Source organism: Gavialis gangeticus, unplaced genomic scaffold, assembly GCF_001723915.1.
Source record: "Gavialis gangeticus isolate Ggan-Ray unplaced genomic scaffold, GavGan_comp1, whole genome shotgun sequence".
Taxonomy (NCBI): domain Eukaryota; kingdom Metazoa; phylum Chordata; order Crocodylia; family Gavialidae; genus Gavialis; species Gavialis gangeticus.
Genome location: NW_017729001.1, coordinates 16,260,198 through 16,287,920, shown reverse-complemented (window position 1 = coordinate 16,287,920; position 27,723 = coordinate 16,260,198). Strand labels below are relative to the sequence as shown.

Genomic DNA, 27,723 nt, shown 5'->3' with positions numbered 1-27,723 from the left:
CCCCCCCCCCCCGAAACGAAAGTACAGGGTTAACTTTCATTTCCCATCACAGCACCTTGGGCCTCAGAAAATGGCTTAGAGGGCTGCATGGTGGCCTGTGGGCCGTATGTTGGACAAGCCTGCTTTAAACCAAGGACTAGTAACCCTTTTTTGCCTGTGAGTTGGAATTATATCCCCCAGAGTCAGAGGTGCATTCATATGACAATATGGTAAGAATGCCTGCAGCCAAAGCCCCCTACTGCTGAAGCTATTTCTCTGTAGGCTAGGATCCAGGCTCTGGCCAACATGTTGCAGACCCCTGTTTTAAGCTTTCAGGCAAAAGGAAGGATAGAGATGCACCCAGTCAACTAACTGAGTCAGAGATGTATAAGCTTCCATGAACAAGAGCTGAGCTTATACATCTCTTGCTCACAAAAGCTTATGCATCTCCAATTCAGTTAGTCTATAAGATGAATCTTTACCCTGACTTCAGTCTAACATGACTAACTGCCCCTTCTCTGCTTTTAAACTATTAGTATGAAATGCTATTTGAATAACTCTGAGGAAACTTGCTGATATTTCCAAATGTCAGAGTACCTAAAAAATGGTATGAACTACATCAACGGAAGATTATTGTAGATAAGAAGGATTATGTGCAAGTTATGAAATATGGAGACAGGTGTGGACAAAACATTTAAAGAAGTTTCGCATGATTTTAGATTATTTCTGCAAGTTTCAGTTTTATGGGTTGTTTTTTTTTCCAGATGAATATTAGTACAGGAGTATTTGAAACTCATTACTCTAAATGAAGATGGTGTAAAAGTCATTAAAACAAAACTAAAATATGAAAACATTTTGATGCATATACTGATTAGGCACTCAAGTACCTATTTTGGAAACATTCAAAATAACTTAAATGGCTTCTATTAGAAACATTTGTTTTACACTGACGGATTTCTCTCTTAACTGTGTTCTTCTCTTGCAATCTGATTTATTTTAAAATAAAAAAGGGCTTTCTAATAAATTCATGTGATTTCACAGTCAATTTAAGAGATATTCTGATACCAAGCTGTTTGTACAGCTTTTGGCAAGTACTTATTAAATCTTACTGTCACTTTTTAGATGTAATCTGCAAATTAAATAAAAAAGCACATAAGAACTGCTTGGATTTTTATGGGCAATTTAAACACTACAGAGAAAAGTTAAATCCATTTCTCTAACGAAATTATGAGCAAGGTCAATTCAGCACTCAGAAAGCATCATCTACGTTTAAAAGGATTACTTAACTATACTAAATAAAATGACAGACTACATTTTTGCATAAATGAAAGCTATGTTAAAGTTTTTTGTTTTTTTTTTTAACACTCATTTTAAAAAAAAGGAACACGATTCATTATGATCATGGCTTTATGTACCTATGCACAATTTAAGATCGATATCCTGGCTGGAATCTAGCAGTTTCCTCAAAAATCAGTTCTTTCAGCTTCTCTTTCGGCAAGTCATCCAACTCCATGTCAAACTTGAAGGGTGCTTCAGCTACAGGCTTAATAAGATGAAGAAGAAGTTAGTAATTTTTAAATGTTAAGTCATATTTTTCTAGACTTTACCTATTTTGTGAATGAGAACCTGACTGATAGTTATGCGTGTTGTCTGACAAAAGGACAAAGTCTGAAGTGGCCAGCACAATGGGTGGTCCCTTTATCCTTTTTCGAGATCATAATCTTTTCTGGCAAATTTTAAAACAGCTCTTTGTATAGCTTCTCCAACTTAGATCATGTTAAAATGTTCAGGTAGAGTCAAGGCTCATAAAGCAAATACCTTAAAAAATGTTGCAGCAAAACACTTATCTACGTTGTTATAAATGAAGGTAACTGTCCATTATAATCTTAAGTTTGACTTCTATTTTCCCCTACTTCAACAAAGCTGTACAAGTCTGATCAAAATGTTACCAGAATAGTCTTATGCCAAGACTGAGATTAAAGGCACTGTTCTCAGTGGTGGCAGATGACAGAACAAGGAGAAATGGTCTCAAGTTGCACCAAGGGAAGTTAGTTTTTTCCCCCCAAAATCTAACCTCTCTAAAGGAGGGTAATAAAGCACTGAAACAGGTATCCAAGAAGAGCTGTGGACTCTTCATCCCTGGATGTTTTTAAGACCTGGCTAGACAAAGCCTTGGCTCGGATGATATAGTTAGAGCAGGGGGTTGAACTAAATAGTCTCCCGAGATCCCTTCCAACTTTAATTTTCCAATTCTAAATCTTAACAGGAGCCCTGTTTTAATCATGCAATAAATGCAACATCTGCCAGGCACCTTACAGGATGGAGCTCAGAGTAAAATTAAGCCTTAAAAAAAGGCTTTCCCCATATCTGTATGTCCAATGTTTTTGTAATGTACCTACAGAACGTTATAAGCACAGCTAAAAAAAATATATAGAACAAAAGTAATTGAAAACTGATCATTTAAACAAAACAAGATTTGTAAAGAGTTAAGTAAACTTATTCAAACTTTTTGAGCATTGTCAAATGTACATTTCAAACTCAGAAGAGAAGTTAAATACAGTAAAAGGTGCAGTAAAAGTTAACGGACACTTTATTAGCTGGAAAACTATTAACCAGGATCCGAGTGATGCAGCAAAAGCGAAACTGGAAGTACCACTTCTGGCAGACTTCTTGTCTTGTCATTGCAAGCTGAGTTTTTCTTTGCCACTTTCGGCCCACGGCCCAGGGCAAAGCAGCTTGTGTGGCCTTCCCCTCCCATTCCCTGGCACACTGACACCGGGCAGTGCACCAGACAGTGCACATTTGATTAACCGGCATCCCCCATTCCCAGGGGATGCTGGATAACAGAGCTTTTACTGTAGATCTTTCATAATAAAAAATTAGCAATACCACATTCCAGCAACTACTAGCAAGCTTTGCTTCCATAAACAGCAAGATATAAAAATATACTAAGCATGGCACCCTTATGACTATCCAGTAATGCAGTCATAAAAGACTAATAAAGTAATTATAAAAAAGTTTAACAATCCTTTTGCTGCTTTTAAAAATTGCTGTTTAGATAGAAAGTAGAGACACTTTCTAGAAGAGGAAAATTTAACTTCAACTTGCATGCATCTTATTAAAACATAAAGTCAGAGTATTCAGCTGTCTATTCAAGCCCACTGTTCCTACAGTTGTATTCAAACATCTGCATAATACAAATGTTTCGTTGAGGAATAACTTGGTTTATTACAATAGTTTTGGCTACCCAGTCTAGTTAGTCCTTTACTATCTGATGCTTTACTAGTGAAACATATTATTTAAGGACTTTTAAACATGTCAAACTTGCACTCCCAAAGTTAAACTCCCTCTCCCATACTTAGATGCCTAGAAGGAACAGTTTTAAAGAACCTGAGATATTTATATCTGCTCAGGTTCTTTAAAACAGTGTCGTATGTACTATATAGTACATATGTACACACAAACATTACATATATGCACACACAAACATATACATGCACCACATACACACACTGATACAGAGGTTTTAAACAATTAGCAGGGTAAATTCATCAATTTATAGATCAGGTTTTCCAGTTCAGAAAGAATTATACAAACATATCCTTAGAAGACTTCCTTTTACTTTAGGATTTTATACTATCCTCTGCAATATTTACATTTAAAAAAAATCCTTTACCTCATCACTTGGATCGTAATACTGTTCCAGGTAGGGATGGGCCAAAGCTTGCTCCACTTCAATCCTCTTATGAGGATTAAAGGTTAACATTCTATCCAGCAAATCAAGTGCTAAGAAAAGAAAGTTGTTAAAAAAGTGAATATATAGTTCATGTTTCATCACATTAAAGGTAAAAATAATTGGTACAATACAAACAATAACTGTCCTTTGCTATAAATATTAGTTTTGATAAGTGTTATTCTTAAATCTTTGCAGATAATGCATAGGAGAAGGAAGAGCTGAAGAACCAATTTAGCAAAGCTTTTCTATTTTTATGTTATTACCCTCACTGTCTTCTCAAAATTCCTATTTTCTGATCGTTAACCTCCTCTTCATAACAGCAGGAAGGTTTGTGTTATCTAGCGCAGTGTTTCTCAACACATGGGTCACAATCCAAAAGTGGGTCACAAGAATATATGAAAGAATCACAAATAAATGGTCTGGACTGGCCAATGTTTACAAATGGGCCCTGGTACAAAAAAGATTGAGAACTACTGATGTCTAGCATCATAAACCAGTACTAAAAGAAGGTATTTGTTTATAAAGCTATCAGTTATATTTAATACAGAATTGTTTGTATTTCCCACCCACATGTTTCCTACCAGGATAGAACAAGGGTCCTATTACACTCCACAAAATTTAGGTATTCTGGGACTTCAAGGAAAGTAAAAAAAATGTGGTTAGAGGACAACAATAATGGAGATATGCAAAGGGATAAAAACTGAATCTGAACTATAAGGGTCTACCGTGACACAGGAAGTCTAGTAATTCTGAACATGTTAGCGGATCCTTTAGTGATGCAGGCAATAGCTGTGGAATGTATGAAGGCATCAAATGAGCAATTGGTCCAGTCAAAAAGAAAACAGTTTTGCTGAAAGAGTTAAACAGAAGTGTCATTACTGATAAACAGACTCCAGCACTGGACTGAACGCTATGAAATTCTATACTCCAGCGCGATTGAAATCAAACGCGAAGAACTCAAAGGATTACCACAGTTAGAAGTTATGACAGATTTGAACAACAAGCCTACATTAGAAGATTTCTAAAGAGCCAATAAATCAATTCCTGGGGAAAAGGCATCTGGCAACAGCTGCTTGCCTGCTGAAATCTACAAAATGCACTGACGGCAATCACTCTGAAAGCTTCATGAAGTTATACCGCTCTCTTGAAAGAGGAAGTGGTACCAGAAGATTTCAAAGATGGTTGGTTTGCACAATTATACAGAAAAAAAAGACAGAAGCGACTGTGACAACTATAAAGTTATCTCCCTGTTGAACATGGTCAGAAAAGTTGTCACTTGCATCACACTTCCTAGGCTGCAATCTCTAGGACTAGGTGAAAGAATTTATCCTGGAACTGCAAGAGAAGTGTAGAGAAAAAACAAATACCTTCAATATAGTCAACAGACAGGGCTGTCTTACTGTTCTGAAGAAGCTGGGTTGTCAAGGTATGAAGGCAACTGTAGTGTATGAAAGCGAAGAATCAGATGCCTCTGATGTCAGCAACTGGATGAAACGGGTTCATCTTAGCCCCTGTGCTTTTTAATATCTACTTTTATTCCTGCTGCTTCACACACTCAAGGAGAACAATGATGGCATTTATCTTCTAACCAGACTAGATGGAGGCTTGTTTAACATCGCAAGGTTTAGAGAGAAAAAACCAAGGTGAAAGAAATGGTACCAAGAGACTTCCTGTTTGTGGATGACGTGGTCTTGGTTAGTCTCAGTGAATATTCTCTGCAAAATGTCTTGGACACATTTTGTGAGTCATGCAAGAGCTTTGGGGTGGCAACTAGCCTTAAGATTGTGATCACATACCAAGGGGTGAAAGAACCAATACTTGATGTGACTTCGGAGGATAAACCTCTTGGTGTCGTTGACAGCTTTGCTACTTGGGGTCTACAAATCAGCAGGAATCTGAACCTCCAGACTGAACAAAATCAGAAAAGCGGCTAAGAATTTCAGGTTATTGCAGAAATGTGCATGGAATAACAGCAAGCTATCAGCTAAGGCAGGCTTTTTCAACAAGGGGTACACGTACCCCTGGAGGTACTTGGGATGGCCTCAGCAGGCGCTGCTGCCACCACTTCCACTGCCGCTGTGCCACCAGCACACTCACCGATCAAACGCCGGCAGACTCCTCCTTTCTTGACTGGCCACTGGGGGTACACAGACCCAGAAAGGTTGAAAACCCCTGAGCTAAGGTGAAGATGCAAATCTACAAGACTTAGGTGTTATTATCCCTGCTTTATGGTTCATAAACATGGACTACATATGCTAGGCACATCAAGAGACTGAACAGCTTCCACATGAAATGCCTGCATAAGATCCTGAAAATAAAGACACAAGACAGAATACCAAAACACAGAGCTACTGGAGCATGCAGGGCTGACACACTTAGAAACCACTATACTATCACGAAGAGGAGGTTGCAATGGATCATACATGTCAGGAGAACGGGAGGAGACCGTATCCCCAAGAAAATTTTGTATAGCAAGATTCAAGGTAACTCTAGAAAGCAGGGTAACCCAATCTATGGAAAAGTGATATGAAATCATTCAACATCAACCGAGAAAGCTGGGAGGAGCACACAGAATCCTATCCGATCTAGTGGGAACATATGGTACTGGGTGCAGCTTAACGTGAAGCAGCTTTGATCCTGAGGATGGAAGCGGAATGAAAAAGAAGGAAGCAGCATGCTGTAAACTTCGACTCCAACTCAGGCAATATATGGATCTGCGAAACTTGTAACAAACTGTGTAGCTCTCAAATTGGGCTAGTCAGCTACAAATTTGTCAGGCATCTGACTAAACTGCACGTATACACCATGATCCAGAGCAGGGGTTGTCAGCCGGGGTATGCGGGAAGGCCCTAGGGGGTATGCACAGGCAGGTGGGGACAGAGTGTTGCCACCCACCATCCTGCACTGCTGCCTCCCGGGAGCAGGACCAGGGCGGGGCAAGGGCAGTGGCGCCCCTCTGCAGGCTGCACAGGCACCACCTGGCCGGTCAGGCTTGCACATGGTGGCACTTGCCACCACTGTCCACCACTCCCCGCCGCCGCTCTGCATTTGGCCACATGTCCCCTGCATGTCCAGCCACCCACCACAACTCCTTCCCCCCTCGGCTGCCAGGGGTACACTTATTAAAAAAAGGTTGAAAACCCCAGATCCAGAGGAGCAACAGTTGACTACAAGTGGATCCTCTCCCTACACAAGCTTTAAAAAGTTGTTAAAACTAAATTCCAGCAGTAACCTTAGAACCTTTTCACTACTGTATTTGAGACAGACATAAGTACGTGGTTAATAAGTTTCTGTAGATCACTGGTAAAAGCCCAGAATGCTTTTCAGGTAACCACTCAGAACCCTGGTTCTGAGTTGTGATTCTGGACAAGCCAAAACAGTCTAATTATTTATTTTCAATGCAAAATGTCCATGTAAATTTTCTTCTCATAATTGTTCAACAATCCTTTACCTAAAACCAGTAAGGAGTCAAATCCTTTTCAGGAATTTTACAAAACAGTCTGCTAAGTTAAGCATTCTGGTTGGTAAACATACCACATTTACCTGACTCTAACATTACTTTGATTTAAGACAAACCCTCAATAATTAGATTTTATACATGGAAAACTTTATATTAGTTATTTTTCCACGTAGAATCTAATCACTGGAGGGTCATCTTATATTCATTCTCTCCCTTCCCCCAACACTACCATTGCTGCAGCAGCAAAAGCAAACAAGGGGGGGGAGGCACGTGGCCTCACCACCCTCCTTCCCCCCACCTGTGTTCCCTACTACCCCCTGGTGCCCACTGCCCTCACCACCTGCCCACTCCTGTACTCAATAGCCTAGACAGCCTCTTCCAGTCCAAGATTCATACTAGAATACTGAAGTTAAAAACAAACAAAAAAACCCCTTTCACACTTCAGCAATTTCCACAGTACCCCACAGTACTAAGTGTGCTCGTGAAAATGCAGAAGTACTAAACCCCTGTTAAGAATATTCAACTGTGATACCTTGTCGGCAAACATTAAAAGGACTATATAACACCTTCTGAGTTAGAATAGGAGATGCATCAGATTGTGTAACACAAGGCTCAAGTTCTATGGGGAAAGCAGTTTCGATTAGCTACTGCACAATGGCCATTTTAGTTATTTAGCTTGACAGAGGTGCTTCAGAAAAGGCTCTTTCCTGCAGCATCTAATTACTGTGTTCAGAGCTGAAGAGCGAGGTAACAGATTTCAGACTGCTAACATTGTTCCAAATAAACTGTAATACTGAGACCTGGAGGGCTTGGCAATTTGTGTTTGACAAATCTATACCGAATCCAAGCCATATCCAGAAGCATGCTACAATGTTTGATTCCTACCTTGTCCTCTAGGTTATAAGGAACAACAATTAACTGCTAATATTCTGGTGTTTCCATTATTGCTTTTAGAATCAAATAGCTATGCTTAAAAAAAAATAGGTCAGAATAGCAAGCTGGTTGTTTCTGTGACAGATGCGATCAACAAGTTTATTGGTACACAAAACAACACTTTTTAGCTGCACACAGATTACTTGCCGACCAGAAAGAAAACATCACCTCCTCTTTGTGACTTATATGCCTGATGGAAACATGGATAGGAGGCTATGACCAGATGTTCCTCTGTCACGAGTTCCCTCATTTAAAGTAAATCTCTCTATCTTGCTGTTCTGAGATGATCCTGAAAGAAATTTATCTTTAATTCTGTCCTACGATGACCGTTACCCTTTACAAGGTATCGTTCAAAGCCCAATGACTTCTGAATTATCATCCTTTCTACCAAATCTCTTCTGTTAAGTTTACCTTTTAGAGGCATTTTCTCCGGTTTTTTATTAGGCCATGGCTTAGTGCATTTATTTGACATACCAAACCCTTGAAGTTGTCAGATAGGTCTGAAATCATGATAACTCAGCCCTACTACTAGGTAACTCCATCCCAATTTCTACTTTTAACATTCTTGCACTTGCTTCACTCTTTAGGGTGAGTGCATCTTCCTAGATGGACTCCTTTGTGTACAATGCTGGCATTCAATGTTACAGTTTCTCTCACTAAATATTTCAGAGTGAAAACTGTGTATAAATCTGTGGCTACAGTAGCCAGTCAGGAAAAAAGCATGGTGTCATGGAAAGATTTATTCCTTTTTGTTCATACTGATGCTTAGGACCCTTTGGAAAATGCAAAAGTAACTTTAAGCAAGAATATGCCCAAGAATGATGTTCTGTATATTCAGAGTAGATTCTCATACATTAAATTTAATGCATTAGTGTTTCAGAAAAATTTTTGGAGCCAAGCACTTTGATGAACTATTGATTTGCTTTGAGGAGGAGAAAGATCTCAAATAGGCATATGTTGCTTTTCTGAAAAGCTTCTCTCCCAAGTCACTGGTCCATAGAGACTTAGTCTCAACTGCTCGTTTTACTGGATTGTGCAAATATCATCTAACTAGATCTAGCTGTATCCTTGAGTTCTCAAGTACGCTATTAGCATAATCAGCATGCTAATAACTACATAAAAAACACATCTGTCCACACTGGCAAAGTTAAAAATCTGTTGGACATTAGCCATGAACATTGCAGAGAAAACTTAGCATATCATACTAATTGGGAAATAAGGTGTGATGAAGCCTTTGACTTATGCTTGGTTATTTTCAGCTGCTCCTATTACAATAGATACTCCTCTCTAATACAAAACATATTGGAATTAGTTTATTACTGAAGAGGCCAAAGAGCTGGAGTTATCACTGTTTTTGCTCCATTTCTTCTCTGCTCTTGACTTCAGGAAGAAGGAGAAAGAATAAGATTCTCATTTGATTAACTATATAGTTCTAAATTGAAATTGCTATAATTTTACATCAGGAAGAAAAAACATTTTCTGATTGATATCAAATCTTATATAAAATCAAATAAAGTTGTGTCACTTACAATTTCCTAAACACTGCAAGCTATATGTAATACTGCTCTTTGCTTTTTACTGTAACAAATAACTCATTAAAAAAAACCCTACTAATCAGTGCTATTCTAAGGATTTACATTTGAGGATGTTATGAAAGGTCACTGCAAACTGTTCATTCTCCTACAGGTTAACTGAAACAACATCACCACAGTTCATTAAGTTGCCAGTAGCCCAGAGAAAGGAATTCTCACATTGCCTGGCCAAAGAGCAGTGATTTAATCCACTTCTATAAAAGCCTAGTCAGTCTCACTATCATCTCTGATTAAAATAAGATGCACAGGGCTCATTCTTCTTATAGAATTATGCTTCTGCATGTTAGCCCGTTATTTGATCATACTCAGAAAGAGTCGAATGATCTCATTTAGTTTGAAAGTTGTTTGGAGAGGAGAGAGGAGGTGTTTTTTGTTAGTCTTGTAAATCTTCCTGTGAGAACTAGAAGTGCACCAATAAAGATTTTTTTGGCCGATACCGATGGCCAATTAACTAGTCATATCAGCAGACACTGATCTGACAGCAGATATGCAGCCCGGCAGCTTGGAGAGCAGCATCCTGTCAGTAAGTATGGGGGCGGGCAGAGGTTGCCTAGATGGGGCAGGACACAGGGAAACAATGACTGCTACAACCCATGATTTTAAAAGGAGGCACAATTAAGAAAAACTGTGTCACACTAACCTACAGTTTTAAGATGAAATCTTTCAAGCTGGTTTAAAGGGGACCTGGATGCCTAGTTCCCATTATCTTTAATAGGAACTATTTATACATAACCTGAAAATCCCGCTCTTACTTGCTTTGTGCCATTTTTATCCTTACAGATTTCATACAAGGGTAACATAACAATATAATAAAAAAGTACCTTTGGGGTCAGCATTTGGAAACAGCCTGTTCCATGGTACCTTATTTTTGTGCGGAAGAGAAAGCAAGTAGTTTCTGGCCTTTAAATTGATAATACAATTCAAGTCTTCTTGAGAAGGGGATCCGAGTATGCCTAAGGAAAGACAGGAGAAAACAGACCTTTATTTCAATGTGAAGGACAAAACAGCCACACTGCATACCTGAGATAAGATGCAGAGTATTAAAACAAACAAACAAAATTTAGGACATTAAAGGGTTCTGCTTTTAATTTAATAAAAATTAACTAGTTTATTTATTTTTTTTTTTTGGAAAGCCTTATAAAAAGTAATTTGATATAAAGAGCTTTGACAAAAGATGCTGACCAAGTTCCACCGCAACCACATACAGATTATTTAATATCAAAGACTTCTAATCTGTTTTGAAGAAAGTACCCAGCAACAGTTATTGCAAGATCTCAGATGACCCACATTTGATTAAAAAAAAAAATCTCACCCCCTTCAGAATCCCATAAAGTACCACAACTAAATGAGAGACCCTATCTACCTTCCTCAGGTAAAATTACTTAATTGTGAAAAAGGGCCTTGGACTGTTTATCTGGTAGAGTGTCCTTATTGTATGAAGTTTTGGGGCCTTCTGGACACTGTCACATTTATTGTTAGGCTAGAAGTCTCATTATTTCATGTACACAAGCAGCAAACAATACAAAAAGAAGAGAAGAGACAAGGATATCAGTAAAAAAGTAGAAGTTTACATAGGCTGGTTATTTTCAGAACTTCATAGCTCCAAAGCAGTTAGAAGGACCTTGTTCTAAAAATAAGCATAAGCTGTCCTCAGCTGCCTCAAACGAAGCTGAAGATTTCTTATCAACATCATGGTAGAACTATTTAGAGGGAAGAAGTCATCTCACTGATCAGTTCAGAAAGGTATATAGCATAGTGTGGAAGAAAGTACAACAGTAACCATAGGAAAAGAAGATAAAAGGGTGGCTAAGACTGGTACTGTGTGTGTAGTGGGTACGAAGTTCCCAATGACAGAAACAACCATGGAAATATTTTTTCCTCCATTCATAAACTGTATTTACTTACATAAACACATGCACCTTTTCCCCTTTCCCCCACCCCCCCAAAAAAATTAGCCCTCCAAAGTCAGGGTGCTATCTTAAGTCAGAAAGCTGATTCTACACTAGAATAGAAGCTTGGGGAAGCTGCAATGGCTGGTGGAGCTCCGATTCTTTTTCCTGGCCCCAGAGAGGGAGGATTGGAGTGAAGTCTAAAGTCGAGCAGCCAAAATCTCCTGCCAATTCAACTGGGGCTGCAAGAGAGCATTAAAACTGTAACTTTGGTTTAGCAGAAAAAGTTAGGATTCAGCCGTGCAGTCAAAATCTCTTATAGTCAGGATTCAGCTAGGACTAAGAAAAATCTTTTCTTCTGCATTCTGCCTTTTCAAAACAAGGCATGTGACTTATCTGGGGGGGTCTCTGTGGTATGCAATAAAAATAATAAAATATAGCATATCAAAATTATATTTTATAAAAGCTTACCAAGGATATGGTTCAACTGGTCAAGGTAGTGTTTTCCTGGGAAGATGGGTCTGTTAGAGAGCATCTCTGCCAGAATACAACCTACAGACCAGATATCAATAGACTTGGTATAACCCTGAGGGGAATGACAAAATAAAACAATTACCTGCATTAAAAAATGTATTCCATTGTATAACTAATGCAATAACAGGTCTTGTATACTCAGCTATGCAAGTGCTGGAAAGATAGGGCACTAGGATAACTCAAAGCAAGAACAAGGCACATTCAAACTGTTTTCTCTTACGTACACATCAAGACACACTCATCAAGCGTCACATTTTCAAAATGATGCTTTACTTTGAAGGAAGAAAATTTATGCAGTGTTTACTGTTCCAAAGGCATTCTCCCCTCTGTAATTTTAAATGCTGCTAGCTCAGATGAACAAGTGCAAATGCCTTTTTGCAAGCTGTCTAATTTTAGGGCCCACTTTCATGAAAGTCTTACCAAGTTTGTAGAAAAAAACCCCCGAGGTCTACTGTGGGCCAAATTTTCAATTAGTCAGCTACTTATGAAAGATAGGCATATAATCAAATACATTATGGGATTTTTTTTTAAAAGAGCTTTGGCTGCAATGAAAGAATCTGTGATTCCTGCCTGGGCTGTTCGGATGGTTCAACTATGTGGACTGCTGTTTAAACAGTAGACGCTTGTACAGGGAGCAAAAAATCTGACCTGAGCGACAGTAATGAAAGCAAGGAAATCCACTATACCCTTTTATTGTTTAATGTGGCTATGGAAAGAGATGGCAGAGTAGTTGCAAGATTTTCAGGACATGGTGAATTTAAAAGGCCTGCACCAGTTTTTTGGATATGCTGATAGTTTGGTACAGACAATGGCTGGAGAGTTGAAATATAAAGAAAAAAAAAAAGACTTCAGATCACTGAAAATGAACTAATATACAGTTTAGCTACTGCAAATATCTTTGAATCTGGTACAGTGATAAGTAGGCTTGTAAAAGTTAGGCATTTTACTAGAAGCATTAATTAAAACAAACAAAACACAATCAAACCAAACCCAATCCAACACAGCCTGGTAAGAGAGAAAATTAGAAGACCTATACAGAAAAGGAATACTTGCTAATTTTTCACATTAAAAATTGTTGCCATTAAAACAACTCCTGAGACTAAACTTTAGACATGTAAAGATCCTTATAGGGGCCATTTTATATGGATACAAAATCTAAGCATTTACTAAGAAGTGAGTAAGTAACCTAACTACTTCAGCAATAAAGAAATGGAAATGAGTTTTTGGTCAATGACAGAATAATATATGGAGATAAAGTTCTAGTACGAGGGCTATGGAAAACCAAGTATAGGAAACATTACAAAACCCTAATAACCATTAACAAGGCAAGCACTGAGGAATCTTCATGTCACCTATCAGTATTAAAGAAGGAGAGAAGTAGGGGCAAAATTGTGCAAGCAGCAAAGGATCCTAGAACTGCACAGAAGAATTTAATTTATGAAACAGTACTGCAAGCATCAGTACAGACAAACTTGTTCCCCCACCAGCACTGATAAGCCAAATCAAATCTCCTCTACTTAACACCCCCCCCAAACACACACAACAAACCTTTTACTGGTTCTAGCAGGTTTAGGAAGTTCCTCAACAGCACGTAAAACATTATCTTTCTTGTTGGCCCTTCTATGGTACTTACCTTAGAATTCAACATGATTTCAGGTGCTCTGTACCAACGAGTGGCTACATATTCTGTCAGGAATCCTGTATGGTCATGATCTGGGTCTGCAACACGAGCCAGTCCAAAGTCACAAATCTAATATTAAAGTTTAAAAAAAAAGTCAGCATTAGAAATACAACATCAAGGTATAAGTAACATTAGTTGATGAGTAAGATGCCTGTCCCACAAACTACTGCAAGACTGCAAGCCATGCAACACCCATTTTACAGTTAAATTTGTTCACATCTCTAGAAGAAAAAAAGTGTCAATTAAAAAAAAAATTACTAACCCTGATCTGAACAAAGCAATTACTTCCATACTGCCCGCCATCCAAATATTTCAAAGTAGGTTCTAAGCAATGAGTTAAGTTTCACATCATCTCCATAAAACAGGCTATCCCCATTTTGCAAATGAGAAAAAACAAAGCCACACTGGATGAACATATTTGCTCAAACTACAGTTCTGTCCCAGAAAAACCCAGAAGCTATTTGACTAGTTCCTCAATTTTTGCTATAAACCTATTCTTCTTCCCCACTCTAGTGTAAGAAGGAAAATATTTGGATCTTAGCAAACACTTCTTTTTCTTAATGGTTTTCTGTGGTCCGTCTGCTCCACACTTAATACAGCTAAAGCCAGCCAACTACAAAATTTAATTCAATGGAATAACCTGTTGTAAAACAAGACAGGACTCACTGTTCTGACTTAATACCTGCCCCCCCAAAAACAAAAAGGGAGCCAACATTGCCAACAAAAGAATCATCACTGATCTGAAGTTACTGCTAATTCCAGCACTTTGAGGAAGTCATTGCTCTACAGAGTAAATGTAGCAGAAATATTCTACCTAATCATGAGAAAAATGGTAGGCTCAGAAGAATAAAGGTTGCTAAGAGCGCGAGAGAAGAACTGAAAAACCCTGCTGGGAAGCTCATATATCTTTATCTTAAAAATCATAAGCAGTTCATATATAGATTAGGTGAGCTCAAAAGAAAAGAGGAGATCTCTGGTGGTAGAAAGTAGAGATCTAACTCCTTAAGGGACTGAAAGTCCTTATCTGACTGGAGCAGCCTCTGTCTTGTTTAAAGTACTGTTGCTCATTTTCCCTGCTTTCTGGAAGAAGGGAAAAGTAGAGATGAAGAAACCACATTTTCATTCTTGCAAGGAGGAAGGGAAGAAAGTTGAGCGCTTTAAAGAAATACAGTGCTCATGGAAACTAGATAGCTGCTAATATCTACCATCCCACTGGGCAAAAAGGCTGGCTTGTTACATGATTTAGGATGCAACCACACAGAAGTAAAGTCTTACTACATGAGGAACAGTTTATGAAAATGACCCATCTCAACAAGATGTTTATCTCTGAAGTGTCTCCATTACAGGAAACCATGGCTTTCAACAGAATATTTATTCTTAGAGACAGCCAAGATGGCGAACATATAGTTTAAAGACCATTAGGAAGTATTTTCCTGCATTACAAAAGAGAAATCTCTCTCTCTAAGCTTAGTAATGAAAAAAAGGAAGTGGAAATTCTTTACTTCATATCCTGCAGTAAAAGATACAAACAATCTTATCAACAAATTCAGGGGCCTCATTGTAGCAGGGCAGATTGCCCCTTTCAGTGCCAAAGGGATTTGGATCAGTCATGAGCAGACCTAGTTGAGAGAAAAGCTACTGTAAAACCCAGCAAGCACTTCTGTGTAGCAGAAGTTGCAGGGAGGCAGCTTCTTCAGGTAGCCACCATGGTCCAAAGAGCTGTCTGGATTTCTGCATTGGTTCACACTGACGAACACTACAACCCAAAACACTCAGCATGGCTGGCTGCCTTAAACAGGCAAACTAGTGCTTAATATCCATTGGCAACATCCTCCATAACTGGGAGGATGCAGCAAATTCCATTACATAAGACAGAGGTCTTCAACTGTAGGTACTTGGAAAGGGGCTAGGGGGTATGCGTGGGGGAGCAGGGACAGAGCACTGCCACCCACCACCCCATGCTGCCGCCTCCCAAGATAAGGCTGGGGGGGGGGCACTGTGAGGTCAGTGGCTCCCCTCTACGGGCTGCACAGGTGCCACCTGGCTGGCTGGACACAGGGGGAGAGGATGCCACACAGCAGCCACTGCCATTCATCACCCCACGTTGCTATGGCATGCAAGCTCCCCCCTGCTCCCCATCCAGCTGCTGCTACCCCACCCCTCCCTCCCGTCAAGGGTTTTCAACTTTTATTTAAAAAAAAAAAAAAAAAAAGAAGGAGGTGTACACTGCTTAATAAAGGTTGAAAACCCCTGACATAGGACAACGGTAGTGAGAAAAGCTAAGAAGCAGTTATGGAGAAACCTGCAAACAAGGGAGATTTTTCCCCAGGTAGAGAGGCAATGAAGAGAGTTTGCAGCAATCCTAGAAAGGCCAGAATAAAGTCAAAGACTAAGAGACTGTCCATAGCATCAGAATCTTAAATCAGGAAAGTGCTATGTTCTGCTAGAAGAAAGAAAAGGGGAGAGAGTTTCTGTGAGTGAGGAAAGGAAACTCAATCAAAAATAAGAGTTGGCACATCTCCAGGACTCAGTGGACAGAATGAAGCACAGGATAAAAGAGGAAGTTAGTGAGCTGAGAGCTCAGAAAGAAAGAAGGACAAGCAAATGCAGGCCTGGGTCAAAGCACACCAAGCAGCAGAGAAGGATGCGTGTCTGTGGGAAGTACAAATGCATTGGCTCTTTAGAAAAAAAGTACAATCTTTGAGGTGATAGCAAGACCCTTACATGCTGCCGAACTAATTACTTTCATGAATATGGCACGAGGAGAAAAGGATTTCAGATCACCTCTTCTTGACTGCAAAGCCCTGGGTAGACCTTTCTGCTTTGGAAGTCAGTTAGGAGGTCCTGAAGGAAAAAGAGCAAGTAGAGATACAGGCAAGCAAGGCCTGGGGGAAGATTAGAAGAATCAACTGCATATCAGGATGCTGAATGGCAGGGGTCAGCTACCATTGGTTCAGCTGGTAGACTCCTCCCAGCACACGTTGATCTGGGGTCTTCATACGAGGGAAAAGGCCTTACAGCCTGGCACACCAAGACAGGCAGAACTCTTCAGTGTGATGCTCTGCTCAAGTTTCATGGTCAAAAGTAAAAAGAAATGCACACAACCAAGCTTTGCCCCAAAAGAGACTGGGTGTGGCAGCAAGTCCTTCACAGTCAAGGGGAACTGACCAGCAGCCGCTGACATTAAATGAAGGAATGGTCGACATCCTGATATTTCATCTAGCCTTCATTCGGCTTTACAGCTACTGCTATAGGCCGATTCTTAAAAACTTTGCTTTGTAAATGTCTTGCTTTAAATCACTTTTTTTTTTTAGGATTATGTCAGTTGCGTTTCAAAACCTGGTGAAGTTCTAAAGCAAACAAAAGAGTAAGAGGAACATGCACATATTATTTACAAGCCAGTTAGAAAAATGCCTCACAGCACACTAGAAGGCAGCCCTCTAGCTCCTAGCAATGAAAGTGGAAAGGAATCTTTCACAAAAAAGTTGAATTTCTAGTAATAGGAAACAATGGCTGGAGCAACTCAATGTCTTTCACTAACCAAGAGTAATTAGTAAAATCCTTGAACAAACTGTAAGCAAAGATATTTTCAACAGAGAAAAAAGCTCAGTTAAGTCCATCCAATATCATCAAACAGCTCTCGAACACCAAGTTCTTCCAGCATTTTGAATTATGTTGCTTTTCAAAGTTCTCTTCCCATATTTTAACAAGATAAATTAGGGCCAAGACAGGGCTTGAGTACATTGCTTGGCTTGACTTGGGGATTTACCTAAAACCATGCTTCTTCCTTCCTCCAAGGGAAAATGGACAGGTGAAGTATCTATGAACGTATCTGGCATGAGTTGAATCACATTTATGACCTCACTGAAGTTACTTTGTTATCATTACCTGAAGAAATCTTAACTGCTCTAGCATCTGCATTTCACCCAGAAGTACCCTCCACATAATTCGCAGCAGTAACTTTCATTTTTCATAGTGCTTACAGCTGTATTTAACTTTTTTGCAGGAGATGAAAGTTGTGGGCAGCAGGTAAGACGACTAATGATAACAGTTGGAAGGCTAATGATAACCTTAGAGCTCTAGTCCCAAAAGAAAAAAAAAAACAAAAAACACTAAAACTAATCTGTTTCTTTTCATTACTACATACAAGTAGAGAGTAACATTGTGGAGGGGCCAAGCAGCACAGCACAACTTCATATCACCAATCCCCCAACAACTGATCAGACCTCCATGTACCAGATCCAGCCTAGAAGCCACTGGTTGCCAACACCAGCCGTAAAAGAAACTCTTCCTCTGGAAAGATGCGACTTTGGATGCAAGTCTGTTCTGTTGCATAGTGAGCTTCATTTTATATTTGCCTCTAACATTGACTATATTTATACATATATGCAGACAAAGATGGACCAGGCCAGCATCAGGAGCCAAGTTCCAACACTCATGCCCAAGATCACGTTTCTTGTGCTCCAGTCTGAACGTACAATACTGCTAATAGCTGCTTTCCTTCCTGGTGTCACAGTTTAAGTGTGAGGCAGTACAAAGCAATCCCTTTTTCAGAACTGTTGAGTGCTGGCTGCAGCCAAGGTTGGGATTCTCACAGGTATGTGCCAGTGGCTCCTCATGGGACTAAATTTCATAGACACTAGAGCTGAAAGGGACCTCGGAAGATCAGACTCCACCCTTCTGCCCCCGGGGGAAGAAGTCAGCTAGAGTCAAAGCATCCCAGCAAGATAAGCATCCAAACATTTTTTAAAAGTCCAGAGTAGGTGCTTGCATCACCTCTAGAGGGAGTCTATTCCAGGCCTTGAGGGCTCAGACAGTAAAGTTTTTCCTTATGCCCAGCCTAAAATGGTCTTGGGGGAGTTTGTGATGGTAAAACCCAGAAAGTCCTGGTTAGAGGGTCTTGCTCTTCCACTCAGGGCTAGACTGATCTCTACATTTTGGGATGGGAAGGAATTCTACACCATGGTCAAACTGGTAGGACTGTGGGAAGTTTTGCCTTCCTCAGGGGTAGGGGATACTGCTCTCTTCCTTGGATTTCCAAAGTGCATTTTAACAACACTTGCAGTGACAGGACTTGGACAGTTCTCATCCTCCTGCTGTATCTGTTGGGCAGGTTAGGATGCTTTTAGTATCTTTGGGCAATATGCCTTGTAGCTGTGCCACAAGGTTGATTGTGCAGTTTTAGTAGGTTAGACAAGGATTTATATAGAATAGTTTAGATAGGGATAATCCTACCTTGAGCAAGGAGTTGGAATATACCTCCAAAGGGCCCTTCCAGCCTTACTGCTCTATGGCTGCTTGCAGACACTACACCCCCCGCAACCCAAAAGGTACTTTACTTTAAACTCCCTACACTGTCACATCAAGCCTAGCACATGCCCAGAAGGAGGCAGCGCATTAGTTGGACCCAGCTCTCCCAGTGTCTGTACAGGTTGGGCACTTTAGTGGGGTTTTGGCACTTCTATCTAACAGCTAATTGACACAGTTTTATATAAAAGCACCAAAAAAACCCCACTGAAGTGCCTGATCTATACAGACATTGCAAAGCCAGGTCGAGCTGCAACTGTATGCATAAAGAGCACACAAGGCATACTATGGAAATGCTAGAGAGTGAGAGAAGGAAACAAATAGTGCTTCTAAGAGTCATATTCTGCAATTTTGCCTCAACTCTCTCAAAATTTCTTTAGGCAACCTTCCTTCGTCCACGCCAAAATGGCACCTTGTGCTCTTTCAGAATACACATAAGCACATATAAACAGATTCTTCTGAAATTCTACTAGCTTTCCCAAAAGAAGGACGTCCTTTTCTCTTGAAAGAGATTATGCCTTTAATTGAGTCTGCTTTAACCAAAACAGCTGCAACTCCACAGCAAGAATAGGAAAGCACTAGACACATGGTGAATATACCTCTATCACTTGCTTCTTGTGCACTGTAAGATACTGGATGATTAAGAGCAGGAACTGTAATTAAGTACTATGGTAACCAGAAATCAACTTCTCAGGAAGTTTCAGTATGAAATAGCTTCTTAGGAAATTAGCACAGAAAAAACAGAATTAGCCTCCACACAGCTTCAATCTTGCATCAACACTACTTGTGATACTATATTACCCTACAGCAGTGCAGGCCAACCTTTTTGGCAGCCATGCCACACATCAGCCCAATATCTTCCTCAAGAGCCACACTAAAATTCTTCCTCTGCCCAAGCTGCTACTTTGGTTTCTGCTCCCTATTCTATGATCCCTGCCTGATCTCCTACTCTACTTCCTGTCCTACCTCTGCTGTGCTGTCTGTCCCCTCCCTGATCTGCCACATGCCACACAGAAACTGCCCATGCCACTTATGCAATATATTGGCCACCCTGTCCTATACTATTTCAATGAAAAGTGGCTGTCGCAAATACTTTCTGTCCAGAAAAAAAATGAATCAGTGTGTAAATGCCACAAAAACTATTGCGATTACACATTCTAAAGATGAAATAAAATAAATCTTTGATCCAACTCTTTAAGTAAAATCAATGCATTAAAAAGGGAAAGCCTATGGGATTCACAGACAATATTTTACAACCTAGCATGTGGAAATTAAGTCTAGTATTAGTTTACAATAAACAGCTGTTGTTTCCAAGTGACCAGCCTGAAGTAGAAAATAGTTTATATTAAAACTCCCCTGTGGTTTTGAAATTGTGATGGATTAAACACAGAGATATCACTTAACAGTATATGGAGTTCTTAGCTATTCCAAGCTAAATCATTTTTAAACAAAATGGAAGACAGTTTTGGCAATCCTACCAGGAAAATACAGCATTCCACAATAGCACAAAGTGCAAAGGAGTAGAATTCGTAAAAAGTCTTCAACCAACCTTGAGATCACAAGTGGTGTTAAGCAGCAAGTTGGAAGGTTTGAGGTCACGATGCAGCACATTGGCTGAATGGATATATTTTAACCCTCTCAGAATCTGGTAAAGAAAATAACAAATGTGGTCATTGCTGAGGTGCTGAGTCTTTAAAAGCTTGTAAAGATCCGTCTCCATGAGATCTTGCACGATGTATCTGTAAGCCATCAGATGTAAGGCAGCAAAACAAACGCTTAGCTTCATTATAGATATCCAAACACTGTACCATGAACTACACATTGTCTAAATTTTAAAATAATGCCAATGCCCAACATTTGTTTCCATTTCTTGTAAGCTCCATTTCTTCAAAGCATCCAGATTGTTTTATGATTATGATCTCAGAAGTTTCAGTTCAGATTACCTTATTCAGTGATCAAAGGCCTTTACAAGATTAACTGAATACAATTCTTTCAGGTTATTACAAGAAAGCCTTCTATTTCTTCCTATGAAGCTTGTTTTATTTGGCTTACAATGTGATCAAATCTGCATCTTCCTTGCCAAGAAATGAAGACTCCTTAGCATAATGGGAAATAAACTATTGAAAAGATGATGCTTGCTTCCAATGGTAAGTAGATATGAAGGAAATCAAGCTTATAGCAGTCTGATTTCTAACCAGGATTTCTCCAACGATCCAAGTCCAGAGCTAGAGTTGCCCTCTTCTTTACATTTGTCATTCTGGATAAAACACAAACTACACTTTTTGCATCTATACATTCCTTGTTTCCAGGAAAATTCCCCCTTCCACCATCTCAATTTTAAAAGGAACTGATAGCTCACCTCCCCTTACCTTCTTGAGGTTTCTATCTGGTACAGAGGAATTTTAGATTTGGAGATGAAACTACATAAACTCAATGAGGAGAACCAGCCCTGTGTGTCCTGACTCAATCAAATCAAAACAGTATTACCTCATGTAATTGGTTTTCCCTCGTAAGTCAAATAAACCCCAAGAACCATCAGATCCACATGGAGTCTTAGCTATACTCAAAACACCTACTTCTGTATCATTTATTGAATAAAAGAAAGCATTTTGGATCCACTGTGTCAGGCCTCTAGATTAGGCTTCTTCTGTAAACATACACATTAAGCCAAGTTTTCCTGTGAAAAGCACAACTGAACTACCAAAACAAATCCCTTATTCACATCTTATTCAGGCCTACCTGCCTGCAGATGGCGAGTTTTGCATATACAACAGGTACTTTTTTGCAGAGACTTTTCAAAAAGCAAAAAGCAACCCAGAGGATCCCACCAATTTGCCCCTGAAAGCAGTAAAGCTGTGACTTTAAGAGCCATTAGGTTTTATCTAGTTGCTTTTCCCTAAAACTATCTAAACCAGGAGTTGGCAACCTTTTACAAACAGCAGGTCACCAATCCCCTTCACAGTGCCCATACCACCTACTGTCACATGCCACTGCCTCCACCACCTCTACCACATGCTGCCCATTCCAGTCCCCAGCTGCAGCATAGAGAGGCAAATTCAGCAGTAAGGCCAAAAGCAGTGCCTGCTACAGGGGGCAATAAAACAAGAGAGAGATGTAGATGGATGTGGGAGGGAAAATCAGGAGCACAGAGCTAAACCGAGATGTGGGACACACCAGGCCAAGGTGAGTACTGCCAATCCCATGTGCAATGAGGGCAGGGTGGATCCAATCATTTCTCAAGCCAAAAATCACTGATCCCTGATCTAGACAACAGGAGAATCTTTTGTTCCATAGAGTAAACCTAAAAACCCTATTTTGCTGGCTTGTTCAAGTAAAACTCAAGATGGACATCAACTTTTAAACCATGCTACATGAAGAGCTGTTACTATTGCATAACACATGGAACACCACATTGGGTATTTTACTTGTTCAAAATGTTTCAAAAATGTCAAATATTAATGCTGTAGACTCAGAAGCCAAAGCAGCAGTCCACTGGCAAGAAGCTCTGAAGTTTGGGCGTTATTTCTGGACTGCTTCAGAACAGGAAATGTATTGTAGTTACTTACATTAGTTTTGTTTGCAATGTCTTGTAAAATTTAAGTGAGCATCACCAAACCTTCCTTTCACTTGGCTGCAACACAGTAACCTTTACCTCAACATACACAGAAGTAGAAAATTAAAATTAAGAAGAAAGCACATCATGTGCAACAATCAAACCTTCAAAAGGATACACATCTTTCATTTGCTCAATAGTTGGAGCTCTGATAATGTCATTGATTCCAATAATATTTTCATGCCTGAAACGCAGCAGAATTTTGATTTCTCTCAGAGTTCTCTGGCAATACGTCTGGTGTTCAAAAGGGCTGATTTTCTTTATAGCTACTCGAACTTTGTTGACATTATCATAGGCAGAGCTGGAAGAGAATTAACAATATTAAGTTATAAGGAGTATTAAGCCTGATCAATCCAGCAAGCAAGAGTGTAAATGGAGGAGAATCCTGGCACTGGCACATCCTGTAACAGTTGCCATGTATGAGTGACATACATTTTTAAATTTGCCAACCAACTTAGCTGTATTGCATCAACCATTAGATCAACTGGGATATTCATTGCATTCCCTCCCACTGTGTTAGTTGTTCCCATGTCGTTACAATTAAAACCAAGAAAGAATTCTTCCTTCTTACCCCCTGTTGGAAAAACAGCCTTTCCTTTTTTCTTTTTTAATCTCTTGGAATTAAATAGTTAGGAAGCCCAGTCAAGGGAGATGAACATGAAAATGCTTACAGTAATTAGCTCTGAAATGGCAAGTTCCGTAGCCTTGGTGCCAATTTCTGAAAACAATACCCACTAACCACCCTTACTAAAATACAGGTTTCCCTCACTTTTTGCTATACAGTAGGCCTGTGCGAACAGGGAAGTATTCAATTTTGATTTGGATTTGGCTGATTCGGAGAACAGTGATTCAATTTGGAGACTGAGATCACTGTCCTGAATCAATTTGGCCGAATCTGCTTCGGAAGATTCGGCACTGATTCAGAGAGATTCAGTGACTCGGATCAGCTGGGGGAGAAGCCGCCCCCATGGCTGCCTTGCACTTAAAAGAAAAAAAAAAAGAAGGCCCTGCCCGCACTCACTGGCTGCAGCAATGACAACTGGGGCCTCTGGGCACTCGTGGCAGATTCCCCCCCCCTGTCCTACCCCAGCTGGGCAAGAGGCAGCAGGGTAGAGCCCCTGCTCCCAGTGCTACCATGCCCCATCCAAGTAATGCTCCCTCTTGCCCTGGCTGGGCAACTTCTCCCAGCCCCAATCCCTCCCCTCCCCCAACCCCAGACTTACAAGCTGGAGGCAGCTGTGTCAGTTGCCTGCTTAGTCTATGGTCAAATCTCTGAAGTGGCCAAAGCTTTTCCGAATAGACTTGGAGCTTTTAACTAGTCTTCCAATTCGATTTGGAGATTCGGTCCCTAAATTGGGCAGAATCTCCTCCGAACTGAATCAGCTACCTAAGCTTCGCACAGCCCTACTGTACATGCGTTCCTGGAAAACCATGCATAACTCAAATTTGCATAAAGGAAACCCACTTTACGATGTAACAAATAGGGATACGTTCCAAGACTTGATTGTACTGACCCCCAAATCCATTTCTACCACTTTTAGAAGACAATTTTCGTACTCGCCAACAGCAGACAGTACACACAAGCACAGGGTATTATCATAATGGAGATGGCAACTACAGAAACACGTGTCATAGTCAATGAGCAAGAAGCACAGATCCACACAGGAGACTATATTCTGGTGCACCTCACTCCCACAATGCACTGCACAAAGCAGCTGACTGTGGGAGCTTCCACTACATCGATCGCGTAAGAGTGAATTTACCTCTCACATAACAAATTTAAAAAGGGTCACAAGAGTGAGTCTGCTCATAGAGACCCCACAGAAAGTGAGGGAAACCTGTACAGATCCTGTCCAAGGTAAATGGCGCAGAGACTGATGTGTTCTCTCAGGCAGATGCATTGAATTCTAGAGGCAGCCTACAGTATCAGACAACCAAAACACAGTATGTATTTTGATTTTTCCAGAGCCCAGATTTCTTTTTGGATACACTGATAGAGAAAAAAGTGTCAGTATTTTGTTCAAGTCTGGAAAAACATATTGCAGAATATATTAAAATTATACTTCAACATCTTTTAAATGCTTAGAACTTCAGGTAGCTTTCCATTTTCCTACTAACAACAACAAATCAAGTGTCATTGAAAAAAATCTTTTTTTTCCATTTAGAAAGGCTGAACAGACAACCTATAATTTAGTCAAAAACATTAATTAAAAAACAAAGCAAAACAAACCAACCATTCTGGCCAGTTAGGACCAAAAGCAAGGTTCACAAAGGGATGTTTTGTTTCTTAAATTCTTGTTAGCATGTGTGCGTAAACAAAAGTTACAGGTTCTATTTAGGCTTGGCAGGATTCAATTTTTATTGGTAAACTTTGATAAATGTTGATTTCACTTTACATTCAGACCTATGAAAAAATATTTCCTTTGTTAATAATTGAAATTTACAGAAAGGGGGCGTAAGAAATATGACAGATGAGGGAATGTGCGAAGAGAGGGGGAGCAGTCCTACAGAACTGTGCTGCCTGCACTTTGGCCTGCAACTCCCAAAACCCCATGGGACTGAGAACAAAGGAAGAGGAAGCAACCACACTGGATTATAAACTTTCCACAGAATCCCCTTTAATCCGACTCATTTCCAGTCATAAAATGGGAATAGCACATATACTTACTTATGGGGCAGTGGCTCTGCATGGGGCAAAGGGGCCAGCCGCCAGCTGCGGCAGGGGGATTTGTACACACTGCACCCTGCCCCTCACTCCTCTGAAGGCAACACCTGTGGCTGCCGTCCTCTCACTTACATTACTGGTTGAAAATATAAGAGCTTCACTCTGATACCCAAGACAACTTCTTGTTGACCACCTCTACTATTTGTTTACAAAAAGCAAAGATAGTCAGGACAAGACTAAACTAGAAATATCTGAGGAATGAATGAGCCATATTTAGACAGGAATTAAAAAAAAAAAACCTTACTCTGTTCATGTTATTGTACACAAACCACCTACTTCCGCTCTGCATTGACTGAAGTACATTTGTTCTTCTACATTAACAAAAAAATTCTAGATTCATTTCAAAGCACACAGATAACGTACCAAGGAGTAGTAAAATTAATATCGGGAATAACATACTCCTAATTACGTATGTTACTTAATCATATTTTTTATTATTTATAAAAGAGGGAATTGCTTCCCAAGCCTTAAAACACTTCTACTAAAAATTTCCTTCTCAAATGAAGCCAAGGTCAGGTATTTGTGGGAAGGCAGCATAAATCTCTTCCCACTTTGCACAAGCTAACTGAATGTTAATCCACAGATTAATGAAACTGAGCTACAGCCACCTCTCAGATTTTTAATTTTTATAGTCTGTAAAACAGTCTCAGAAAAACTGCAAATAATAATCTTAAAACAGCAAAAACAATTGCACCTTCAGACAGTGACCTGTATGTACTACTGTGAACTTTGGAAAGTCAATGTGGGAAAAAAAGCAAGGTACATGTGGTAAAGATATAACCAGCTTCCTTTTTAGTATACATCCTGCACAGTCACTCGTCTCCCTTCATATCAGAGTATCTCATCAGCATCATACTGTAATGTGATAACTGAGTATGCATCCTACTACTGCAAAGCCTGTGTAAGCTCACAAAAAAAGCACATATGAAATAGAAGCTACTGTATTTACTCAAATAAGACACCCCTGAATAAGATGACCCGCCAATTATTAGATTCTATATAGGGATAATTTATAAATTTGTTATAATTCTACAGGTATAGAATCAAATCGTTGGAGGTTTGCCTTGAATTTGCTCCCCATCCCGTTACAGCAGGAAAAATAGATCTGGGGAGTTAGGTAGCCCCATTCCCCTTTACCCTCCCAACTTTTTTTCCCTTGCAGTCCTTCTCCCTCTCCCCACCTTTACTGTCAGACCCTGCTCTCCCAGACCATGCAGAAGTGAGGAGCAAATTTGGAAACAATGACCCTGAATAAACACAATTAACCATATAGGCAAATTACTACAAGTACCCAAGGACTGACTTAAGTTTATCCAGAACTGATGCATTAACTTATTTTGAAACTGCTGCAAATTTTAGCACAAGTACTCCATAAACACGTTTTTAAGCAGCACTTTTGCACCTATTGACCCATACTACAAACTATGCATGATATAATAAGTTCATGATTTACCTCAGAGTTCACTGGGCTGGGCCCAAGCAGAGTCAACAGCATTTCAAGTCATGGTGACTTGAAGTTCAGCACTGCACAGTACTCCAGACACACTCCACAAAGGATCCATGTGCTAATCAGCACTCCTACCCCCCCCACTCATGACTGGAACTGGGTGTTTTTGTCACAAGAGTCCCGAGATCCTCCAAAATTTGTATACAGATGAAGCATAAGGCAACCTGGCCCTGCTCCCCCTCATGGAGGGCAGGGCCACACTTACTCAAACTCGTCAGGCAGAGAGGGAGTAACAGAAGTATTACCGGTGAACTGTTTGGGACCCAATTGATCATGTTTCCCAAACATTTAAGGCTGGTTAAGAAACAAGGATCACTGGAAATAGGAAAGACAGACAGCTGAGCTGTGGGACTGAAGAGGAAATCAAAATGTATTCAGTATAGTGGCTCACTGCGACTTCCAACAACCGAAAGCGACACAGGGGGATCACTTGACTGCCCCCCCTCTCACCCCACTGCTACATCTAGCAAACTCTGAGGACTTCGTTCATCCCAGACCCTTCCCTACCCCCACAATTGCATCCCACATGCTGCTATCTGTAACTGCGTGTTTTTATGAACCATCTCCCAAACCCAATGCAGCATCAGTGTGAGGTCCCTGATACATGCCTCACCATATAAGCATCATGTTTTCCCCCCACCCTCCTGCCCCTGGGCTTCAGTTAGCTGCACCTTCTATATGTAACTTTGTTACGTTCCCACCCCAATCCCCATCCTCTATGTAGCCCCTCACTCAGGTCTCCTGTATTTTCTTTTCCCTTTTTAACT

At 40.1% G+C, this 27,723-nt stretch overlaps 1 protein-coding gene across 1 annotated transcript in view; it reads right to left on the bottom strand.

Annotated features, from left to right (window-relative positions):
* The window catches only part of MAPK1 (mitogen-activated protein kinase 1), a 57,349-nt gene that overhangs the window by 8,214 nt on the left and 21,412 nt on the right, over positions 1-27,723 (bottom strand). The window contains exons 2-8 of the mRNA XM_019506951.1: positions 22,843-23,025; positions 20,661-20,850; positions 13,757-13,873; positions 12,061-12,175; positions 10,522-10,653; positions 3,656-3,765; positions 1,395-1,522 (exon numbers count right to left, since the gene is read on the bottom strand). Coding sequence (XP_019362496.1) covers positions 1,406-1,522; positions 3,656-3,765; positions 10,522-10,653; positions 12,061-12,175; positions 13,757-13,873; positions 20,661-20,850; positions 22,843-23,025 — 964 coding nt within the window. The 3' untranslated portion in view covers positions 1,395-1,405. The remainder of the gene's footprint in view (positions 1-1,394; positions 1,523-3,655; positions 3,766-10,521; positions 10,654-12,060; positions 12,176-13,756; positions 13,874-20,660; positions 20,851-22,842; positions 23,026-27,723) is intronic.